This window comes from Terrapene carolina, unplaced genomic scaffold, assembly GCF_002925995.2.
Source record: "Terrapene carolina triunguis isolate 2854851 unplaced genomic scaffold, T_m_triunguis-2.0 Scaffold33392, whole genome shotgun sequence".
Lineage (NCBI taxonomy): Eukaryota > Metazoa > Chordata > Testudines > Emydidae > Terrapene > Terrapene triunguis.
In genome coordinates, this window is record NW_020697743.1 from 1,626,008 (window position 1) to 1,637,106 (window position 11,099).

Here is an 11,099-nt window from a genome sequence, read left to right on the forward strand (position 1 = left end):
CTTAGTTTTTTTATTAAGGACAAAGGTAAAAAAACATTTCTATTACATGCCTGTAATACCCCACCCCTCCATCATCTACAGGGTTTGAACCCCAAAACTTCAGCTCTGCAACACAGCCTGCTACCACTTGAGTTGCAGGACTAACTACAGTACATGGCAGAAGGAGAAAGTATGGACCATTGGCACCATGTGCGGGGCTTATAGGGTGGCCACAGGCAGTCTGATGTCACTCTCTCTTTCCTACCCAGGGAGGTGGGGGCTTCTGCCCTGTGTGGGCCCCCAAGGAGGGGGAGAGTTGTTTGGGACGTGTACTAAGTCCAGGGGTTTATGGGTGGAGCCTGGCTTTGCATTCTCTTGCCAGCTCTGGAAGTTGAGGGAGCTCCTGCCCCATACAGTTCCCTCAAAGGGGGGCTGGGATGCTGGGTCCCATGTGCCAGTTTGGAGCGGGCAGAGAAGAGGCTCAGGGGATGAGCCTGGCTCTCTCCACCCTGGCAGCTGACTGGTGTTCTCCATGCACATTACTGCTGCTGTTTTGGTGGTGGTGGTGTGAGCCCAGCCTGGGAATGTTCAGTGATTTTGGCAGGCTACCAAAAAAATTTTCTGAGACGCACAAGGGAGAGAAGGAAAAAATGGTGACCAAATCTGAACAGAATTTCACAGGATAAAGAAAAGGCACTTCTCTATCCTGAAGGGATTTTCCCTGACAAATATCATAGGCCTCTTGCAGAAAGTGGAGGCGAATTCTTTTATAATGGAAAGTGTTACAACCTTGTAGCACCTTGCAGGACTCGCCCCTGCGGCGCCTCCTGCTGGTCATCCTCGGGAATTAGCTCTTCAACCCAGGAGCGCCCTCTGCAGGCCGGTGATCTGCTTGCCGTTGGCCCCCTGTGTCCCTCCCAGGACCCCGGTGCCCTTATCTCAGGGTTCTGCCTCCTGGAGTACCCTACAGTCTTACTGGGTTCCCCCCAGGGGAACCCCCACCCCCTATCCCCACATCGCCTCAGTCATGGCTACTGCCAGTCTCAGTTTAGCCCCCGCGCCCTGGGGCGGACTGCAGTCTATCAGCCACTCATCACTGGCAAAGGGGTTCGGACTGGCTGCCTTTACCCACCCTCCGGCTGCCCCTCTGCAAGCCCAATACCTAGGAGGCCTAGAACTAGGCCCTGCAGCCTGGGGAGTTGCTGGCCTAGGGCTTCCCAGCTCCTAAGCCCCTTCCCCAGCCCTGCCTCACTCTAGGTCCCCTGGGTGAGTGCCTCAGCAGCCAGGCCTATCTCCCTCTCCAGTCAGAAAGAGACTCTCCCTCTGGCTTCCCTGGCCTTCTTATAAGGCCTAGTTGCTTAGATTGGGGTGTGGCCCCAGCTGCAGCCACTTCCCCCAATCAGCCAGGGTTTTGCTCCCTTTCACAGCCCCAGCCCTCTGCAGGGCTTTTCCAACCCCTTCAGGGCTGGAGTGGGTGTTCACCCCGCTACAAACCTAAATATAGGGGTCACTACCAACTTCAACAATAATAATAATAATTAATAAATTAATAACAACAGCTGTTGTGATACCTAGATGCCAATCAGGACTTGAGGTCCCATTGTGCTGGGCTTACATCTGTGTATTACAATCCCTCTGAGATGGACCAATGTCCCATCTGGCGGTGGGAGCCTGTTGTGTCTGAATGGAAAGAGGACATTGTTGGCTCGTTGCAGGAATGGACTGACCATAAGTTGTGCTGGAATCCTGAGGACTATGGTGGGATCACAGCGATCCGGGTTCCATCAGAGTCGCTGTGGCTGCCGGACATTGTTTTGTTTGAAAAGTGAGTATAAGGATCTTCAGGTTTTAAAGCAAGGCTCATTGCTCAGGGTTTCAGCTAGTTGTTTAGACTTATTCAGTGAATAACTAACATCGCGTTCCAGCCATGCTGGCTAGCACTGGGCTTAACCATGGATCTCATTAGATAGCGGCTATCCAGAAATGTGTCTGGACTAGAATGCTGGCTGGCTTAGATTGCTCCATATAATGTCATATACTCTGCCTGGGGCTACATGTTGGGACCACTCAGGAACTGAAGCTGGTGCAGAGTGGCGCTGGACACTGGGAGCCCATTAGATCAATGCTCTGTGATCTGCACTGGCTTCCAGTAAGGTTTGGGGTGGGATTCAAAGGTTGGTTTTAAGAATGGCTTGGGACAGGGTTGCCCGAGAGAGCTCCTCACCTTGTGATATACTGCCACTGTTGAGATCGGCGGAGGTGCTTGAGCTGGACGGAGCTCCCCCAGTGTAAGCAAGAGGAAGCTGCTGGCAGGGCGTTGAGGGGTCTGTGAGGGGTCCTCCATTTCAGACCTTGCTCTCCGCATTGGCCAGCCAGAGCCCAGATTTGTTAACTTTCCAGGCACAGCCCATCTTTCCCTTCTCTTCCCTAAGGTTGGTGAACAGGGAGTGTGCTGAGATGGATTTGTCTGGGGACGCAGTCCTTTGTCTATGTCCATATTACGCACTGGGCAGGAGTGTCTAGAATTGTTTTACAAATTCAATGAAATAAAATGAAAGAACAAAACTTTGGGGCAGTTTGGATTCAGACCTGCACTTTGTAGTTCCGGCCTGGGCCTGATGTGTCATTGTTAATCCAATCACACCTGACCCTGGGGAGCATTCAGATCCAGATCTGAACTCCGGGAGGTTGACATAGAATCATAGGGTTGGAAGGGACCTCAGGAGGTCATCCAGTCCAACCCCCTGCTCAAAGCAGGACCAATCCCCAACTAAATCATTACTTGCATCTGTGGGGAACACAGTGCACAACTGGGTGCCATCAGCCTGCTGCTAGGAGCAGAATCTGTAGCATCTCTTCACTACTCCCAGTTGGCCTCGTGTTGCAGAGGGGAGACAGGATAGATGATCCCTGTGGTACTCTGCCAGAGAGAGTTTTTGGAGAAAAGGAGCAATTACCCATCCCCACTCTCTGGATCAGCTTCTGTGTGACTCTCCCCTTACTCCCACTTTGCCCATGTCTTGTCTTGCAAGTGCACAGGAACAAAACACCAGGCAGAATTTGGTTCATGTTACTTGAAAGTGCTACAAAACTGTCAGTTGTTTCCCTGGCCGCCTAGGCGCCTTCTGTAGACAGACAGAATGAAACAGTTTGCTCGGCACATGTTTTTGTTCCTTCTCTGCATTCCAGCTACCATGTTACCTGAAACTTGCACAGAGGAAATCTCCATAGTAGGGAGTGGTTCTGGAGGGAGCAAAATAAGTACACAAAGGAGACAGGTGCAGATGAGATTAGCACATTCTGTTATACCCAATGGGCCATCTCCAGCCTGCAGTAGAGTTGAGTAGTGCATAGTGCACTAGCCTAGCAAAGCACTTAAACTTGGGCTCAACTTTTCTATTATATTATTTATTGCACACAAAAAACAACATTAAAAAACACTAAGGCTGCAAAGTCAAGCTCCAGTTAGAAATTGCCAGAATTAAGGTTGTCCATGCTACCGTAACAGGGCCCTCTTGTGAGTCTGCTTTTTTGATAGTCATTAATTACATGATCACAAACAATTTTTTTCCCACAGGACTCCTGCCTCCTTCAGTGACTTTGCAACTTTAACATTTTTTTAACATAGTGTTGTGTGTAATTTCCTGTTTTTAAAAAACAAATCGAAAAAACAGAAAATCCATCATATGGAACCATATTGACACCCACAGGAACATCAGCAGGTTGAAATCTTTAGTTCCACTGCATGGACCTCTGCCACTTGAGATAACAGATGAACTGATAGCAGTAGTAGGTTGTCATCCTCTGCAAGGAGCAGCCACTGGGGAGGCAGGTGTGAGACACACATTTTGCCAGTGGTTTTCACAGCTATTTGTTGACAATTGAGGAATACTGAGACTCAGGGATAATGAGTTCCATTCAAGTTCTGGAGGAGAGTGTTCTCCAGTGCTCCCAGACCCTTCTGCTTCTGTCTCACCCAGCCACTCCCTATCCTGTCTCTCCCTCCCCACCCTCGCTCCTTGTCCCAGTTCTAGGCTCCTCACCCAGCCACTCCCTAGCCTGTCTCTCCCTCCCCACCCTCGCTCCTTGTCCCAGTTCTAGTCTCCTCACCCAGCCAGTCCCATATCCCCTCCTCCCCCGACTGCTCAGCTCAGTCCTAGTTTCCTTGCCCAGCCAGTCCCAGTCTTCCCCTTTAGGGTCCCTGTCCGAGTCCCAGTCTTCCCCCTCCCTGACTCTGAGTCCCAGTCTCTGATCAGGCACCTCATCCTGGGATCTTTGCCTCATTCTCCTTGCCCAGCAAGTCCCAATGTCTCTCCCCCCCAGCCTCCTCATCCAATCTCAGTCTTTCCCTGCATTTCCAGCTCTTGTTCCTTCTGCGTTGGACTCAGGCTGTTTCATCCTTTGCCCTGCTTGGCCCAGCAGGGAGTGTGGGCATTGCGAGATGATCACCCTATTCTCACTTCTGGTGCCTGGCACCACAATGGTCTGCAGCACCCAGGAGCAGTGACTTCAAGGAAAGTCCTGGTCAGCCCCTGCAGCCTTTGGCTGGAGCATGCTCAGTGCAGACAGAACCTTCAGAGAATTTCTCAGCCAAGCTCTAACAAGTCTGTACTGAGCATGTGCAAACTGATATTTTTCAAAGTCTCATAACCAAATTTGGACAGTTTTTTTTAACAGGAATAGCACAAGCACATCCCTGATGCAAAGGCCACACCCCTACCAAATTTAAACTCCCTGCTCCACAGCATGGAGATGCTAGATTCTCAACATGGGCAAAACAACCTGTTTGTCCCTAATATAATTCTCAGGAATGGCTGAACCATTTTAGCTGAAATGTTCCCAGAAATGTTAGCTGGCCTGGAAAATTTCAGCCTGAATGGTCAAAGTTCGGCAAAGTTATAAGCAACTGAAAACAGGGTCTTACAATGGGAAGTATCAAGCAACCTTAATAATAGGAAGCCCTACCAGCTGTCTATACTATTACCATAGAACTACCTACCTGCCAACATTTCAAGTGGCTGAAATGGGATGAGTCCTACCCCGGGAAGTGGGGGGCCTGGCGAGGGGGAGTAGGAGCGTGAGCCCTCCTCACAACAGCAGCTCCTGTGGCTCCTGTTCCGTGGGGCTGATTGGCTGGCTATTCACTCTGGGCATTGCAACCTGGTCCCTGTTGCACAAGGGCACAGTGGCACTCAGCTTTGGCCCAGCCCTCCAACGAGGGGTGCGGCTGGGCCAAATTTGAGAGCGTGATGCTGTGATCCTGTACACCAGGTTGCAACGTCTGGAGTGGGGAGCCAAGCACAGCCATCCTCGGGGGGACAGAAGCTGCTTCAACCGGTACGTGGGGCTTTGGGGGGTCAAAGTGGGACAGGATAAACAGGAGAGTACTCAGTAGGGAGGTGATTTTACCGCTGCATGCAGCACTGGTGAGACCAGTGTGAGAACACTGCATCCAGTTCTGCTGTCAATGTTTTTAAAAGGATATTGTAAAATGGGAGAGGGTGCAGAGAAGCCACAAAAATGATCTGAAGGCTGGAGAAAATGCCTAACAGATTTAAAGAACGCCATCTGTTTTGCTTATCAGAAAATAATATTGAGGACTTGATTAGAGTATACACAGTATCTGCAAGGGGAGAAAATCCCAGGTACTCAAGGGCTCTTTAATCTAGAAAGAGAGGCATAACAAGAATCAGTAGCTGAAAGCTGAAGCCAGACAAATTCAAATTAGAAACAAGGCACAGCTTTTTACCAGAGATGGTAATTAATCATAGGAACCTACTACCAAGGGAAGTGGTGGATTCTCCATTGCTTGGTGTCATCTAATCAAGACTGGGTGCCTTTCTGGAAGATATGCCTTAGCCAAACACAAGTTACTGGGCTCAGTGTAGGGATAATGGAGTGAAATGTAATGGTCTGTGATATACAGGAGGTCAGATTAGGTGATCTAATTTTTTCTTCTGGCCTTAAACTCTATGAATCTGTGAAGGATCTCAAAGTCCCACAAAACCTGGGCTATTGGAATTACTGATCCCAACTAAGTTCAGAGCCCCATTGTGCTCGGCGTTGTGTGAACACAGTAAGAGACAGTCCTTGCTGTGAAGAGCTTGCAATCTAAAGAGACAAGACAGAAGCAGTGAGGAGGGGAAACGTAGTTACAGACAGCTGATGCAGGTCACCAGAGCTGGCAGTAGAATCAGTGTCTCCTGACTTCCAGTCCCATGCTTTATCCACTAGTTCATGCTGCCTCCCAGCATCAGGCTCCTGAATAGTTCCACTGACCACGGGGCCATAGTTCATGTGGGGGCATCACATGGAGAGAGCTGGGGAGTCTAGAAGTTGAGATCTGCTACACAAGGAAAAGAGTAGCACTTTATAAAGCCCAGGGCCTCCATGACCCTCATCATCTGGGGCATTCCTCCCAAATGTCTAAAGCGGCTGGGATTTTATGGAATTCTTTGCCCAATACTCATACTGTGTCACTGCTCTCACATTTCAAAGGAATAGAAAACAGAACTGGAATCAGAAAATCCAAATGCCTGAGCTGGGTCTGGTGAAAAGCTGAAACTGATCCTATTTCTCCTCTCCCCAGTGCCGATGGACGTTTTGAAGGCTCCCTGATGACCAAAGTCATAGTGAAATACAATGGGCTTGTTACCTGGACTCCACCAGCCAGTTATAAGAGTTCCTGCACTATGGATGTGACGTTTTTCCCGTTCGATAGACAGAATTGCTCCATGAAATTTGGATCCTGGACCTATGATGGCAACATGGTTGACTTGATTTTAGTAGATGAAAACGTAGATAGGAAAGACTTCTTTGATAATGGAGAGTGGGAGATCTTAAAGGCCAAAGGCATGAAAGGCAGCAGAAAGGATGGGTTGCATTCCTATCCATTCATTACTTACTCCTTTGTTCTAAGACGCCTCCCACTTTTTTACACTCTTTTCCTAATTGTCCCTTGCCTTGGATTATCTTTTCTAACTGTGCTGGTGTTCTATTTGCCTTCTGATGAAGGGGAAAAACTTTCCTTATCTACATCCGTTTTAGTCTCCCTTACCGTTTTTCTTTTAGTAATTGAAGAAATAATACCATCTTCTTCCAAAGTCATTCCTCTGATTGGCGAGTATTTGTTGTTTATTATGATTTTTGTAACCCTCTCAATTATTGTTACTGTTTTCGTTATTAACGTGCACCATCGGTCCTCAGCAACCTACCATCCTATGGCTCCCTGGGTTAAAAGACTCTTCCTTCAAAAACTTCCTAGGCTATTATGCATGAAGGGCCATGTGGATCGGTATTCCTTCTCAGAGGCTGGAGGAACTATCCCAGTGTTAAAATCAAAGCTCTCAGGCAAGAAGAAACAGAAACAAGTCAAGGATGGAGAAAAAATTGTGATTGCTTTTTTGGAAAAAGCTGCCGATTCTATTAGATACATCTCTGGCCATGTAAAAAAGGAGCATTTCATCAGACAGGTAATGTTAACACGTGAAGAGTACATGGTTGTTCTAATAGAGAAATAGAATGAAGATTTTTTTTTTCATCTACAGCCAGCATAGTTAAATATCTTGTCTCATCTAACACCTACAAATAGGTTCTTTAGCCACCTAAATGCCTTGTATCTGTTTTACATCAGAATAGCTCCATTGATTTCAGTGAAGCTATTCTTGATTTACACCAATGTATATCATATCAGAATCACACCCTAAATATTAAGTATATTTGGCTCTCCAAACTTTTTTGCCCCAATTATCTAGCTGTCTGTTATGATGTTCATTTTAAAAAATGAACATAGAAGTGGAAATAACATGGAATTTCCAAAAGTTATGATTTTGTGGGTGATGTATACAGACAAGTTATGAAAAAGAAATAGAGGTTTTGTTAGTACCATGCTGAAAGGAGCTGTTTGTTGTAGTTACTTCCAATCAGTGGTAAATAATTCATTTTAATTGTATCCTTTGTTCTGAAGCTTCAGTTTTGAGAGTCTGTTGTTTCCGTCCAGCTTTTAGAAGTGGATCAAAGAGGTCTGGCCCCAAGATGTAATTGGTTATTATTCTTTTTAAAATGTCCCTGATAGCTTCAGAAGATCACTGTGATAGTAGAAATGCAGGTTAGGGACAGACTGGATTGAAGTGTTTTGAATGATAAAACCAAAAAAGGAAAAACACCAACAATTTTCAGTAAAAAAAAAAAAAGTGAAATTTTTTTTTGAGAAAATGAATATTCTTTTAAAAAAACTTCAAAACAAAAATGTTTCCGAGATGTTTATGAATGAGTATTTATAATAATAATAAATAAATTAATGAAGATATCCCATCTCCTAGAACTGGAAGGGACCTTGAAAGGTCATTGAGTCCAGCCCCCTGCCTTCACTAGCAGGACCAAGTACTGATTTTGCCCCAGATCCCTAGGTGGCCCCCTCAAGGATTGAACTCACAACCCTGGGTTTAGCAGGCCAATGCTCAAACCACTGAGCTATCCCCCCCCCCAGCTCTTGTTTTCTCCTTGGCCAGCTCTAGGAAGGGCATGGGAAAATGCTCACAGATCCCACACCAGATAGCTACAATAGCTACCCTTAGTCTGGAGAAAGCTATTCAATTCATCTGAAAAGTTCTAAGGGGAACTTACTCAGGGAAAGCTCCCCTCTAAGCGAATGTGAGCTCTGCCAGCATGCGCGTTGCAGGCTCAGGTCATTAGTTATCACACAAATTCTGAAGACTCAATCATGAGCTTCTTTATGCATTAGGCACCTGCTACTTCCCTGCATATATGAGCAGGGAGTGGATGGGCAAGGGAGGGAGTGGGTGGAACCAATGCTCTGTTCCCAGAGATGCTTGTTAATGAAAGTGGATGGTAGAGAAAAGTCCATGTATGACTGTTCCTCTAAAGCCACACAGAATTGTCTGGGAATCTTATATATATGCTCGCAGCTTAGCCACTTCATCCTGCCACCTCAATATCTGACAGTCCCTAATGTACAAGAAAAGAGCAGGTTCGGGTAAGTCTCTCTCCCCAGTATCCTTTGTGGTGAAGACTGATGCAAAGAAATCATAGTGGGTATGTCTACACTGCAACTGTGTCCGCTGACTCTGGCTCCCAGAGCTTGAGCTGGACTCTGGCTCATGGGGTTCCAGGCCCCAGCCTGAACGGGAACATATGCACTGACATTTTATAGCCCCGCAGCCTGAGCCAGGCAAGCCCAAGTCAGCTGACCTGGGCCAGTCGTGAATTGCAGTGTACCCTTAGTGTCTCAGCAACAACCTTATCTTCCTTAACCGCTCCCTTTAGTCCGTGGTGACCCAGTGAACCTACTGATTCTTTTTCACGCATCTTGCTTCTGATATACATAAATAATATCTTGTTTGTTTTCATGCATGCAGCTCTTTGTGCTTCATAATCCCTTTTAGTCTTTCTAATTTCCCTTTCACATATTCCCTGCTCAGCCTCAAGTTTGATTGGTTTCACGAGGGTCAGATTTCCAAATTCAGAAGGATTTCTGTTTGGCTCAAATAGGCCCCCAAACCCTGCCAGTTAGCCACGGCAATCGGCTTCTTTCCTTCCTGGTTCCCTTTTGTTCAGGGCACTCACCCCTTCTAGCACTCTAGTACTGCTTCCATAAGTGGCATCTCTGTGGTACCTAATTGTTTTACTTCCTTTCCTTCTGACTGTGGGCCCCTCTTGGCTAGATGCCTCATTTATAGAAATCACACAGCCAGACCTGCTCCGTCCCCAGAGTCGGGCTAGAACCTCGGCCTTTTAGTGCCAACCTCTACCACTTGAGCGGCCTCTTTTACTGAAATCTCCCTTTCTATAGTGTCGCTGTGTTAGGTGTTGGTACCTCCCCACTCCCCCCCAAGCTGTAAATGAAATGTACATAGCAATTAAGCTTGTTAAAGGGCTTGCTAGCCCTGGTGATTGAAGTCCTCTCTTTAGCTGCTGGGCAACAGCAGGACAAGCTTCCCACACTTAAACTGCCCTGCCAGCATACCTCATTCAGGGTGGGAGGGGACTTTCTCTGAGGGCATCACCATCACCACATGAACAGGCACCAGTGAGCCCTGTCCTGCACTCCGCTTTCCAGCTCTCTTACATACAGATGTAAAAATGTCACAGAAGCCACTATTTTGCTACCGAGCATGTCTCCAGTTTGGCCTCTCCATCTCTTGCCTGGGGGTCAGAAAGACTTGTTTAGGCAGCCTGCTAGCTAGCAGACATTCTGAAAAGATGTCTCTTCTCTTGTACCCCTGGTACTGGTGTAAGCCGTCGTGCTCACTTAGGCAATGTCTTTATTGCACATTAAGCCTGGGCTCTGGCTCAGGGTTGAGCCCAAGCCCCCCTTCCATTCACACACCAATCAGTCTGATTCGGGTCAGCCAGCACACAGACCCCGAGTCCTAGGACGCTGCTGCGGCGTGGGTCAGAGCCCGAGTGCTGCTGTGACTTGGGTCCAAGCCCTGTCATTTTGCAGCAGTGGCACAGCTCCAGCCACAGGCCTGTGTCAGCCGGTCTGTGTGGGGCCGTATGGCCCTGTTAGCATGGCTCTGAGATCTGGGTCCAGCAACTGTAAACTCAGGTTTACAATGCAGTGTGGATGTTCAAACACAGGTTTGGAAACACTCAGTCCACAAGCCCGGGTCTCACAGACCTGGGGTTACAACACACCGTAGACACACCTTGAATTACTTATTCTAGCTAAGGGCAGCAGGGTAGGGAATTTTCAGAAAAGGATCGGTTTTGGGTGTGCATGGTTCTTTCTGATGACAGAAGTTTCAGAGTGTCTAGGTTGGCCAAACAAATGATAACTACTGGGCCAGTCACCAGTACCCTTTAGTGCCTCTGTACCATTCCTGAAACACAAAGCAGCCATAAACCTGCTAATTAAGGTGCATTTAGAACGGCTGGAGCCTGGCCAATATCTGCAATGTCTCAATATCTGCAATGATATTGGGCAATGAGTTAAAAGGGGATCTACAGGAAAAACAATATTTTTGTGGTTGTTGTTTTTGTTTCGGCAGCGCAGCGCTTGGGGGGGGGTGTTTCGGCAGCACAGCGCTCGGGGGGGTGTTTTGGCGGCACGGTGCTCGGGGGCGTGTTTCGGCAGCGTGGCACGGTGCTCGGGGGGG

At 47.7% G+C, this 11,099-nt stretch overlaps 1 protein-coding gene across 1 annotated transcript in view; it reads left to right on the plus strand.

Annotated features, from left to right (window-relative positions):
* The window catches only part of LOC113409448 (neuronal acetylcholine receptor subunit beta-3-like), a 32,021-nt gene that overhangs the window by 20,285 nt on the left and 637 nt on the right, over positions 1-11,099 (plus strand). The window contains exons 4-5 of the mRNA XM_026663370.1: positions 1,695-1,804; positions 6,569-7,451. Coding sequence (XP_026519155.1) covers positions 1,695-1,804; positions 6,569-7,451 — 993 coding nt within the window. The remainder of the gene's footprint in view (positions 1-1,694; positions 1,805-6,568; positions 7,452-11,099) is intronic.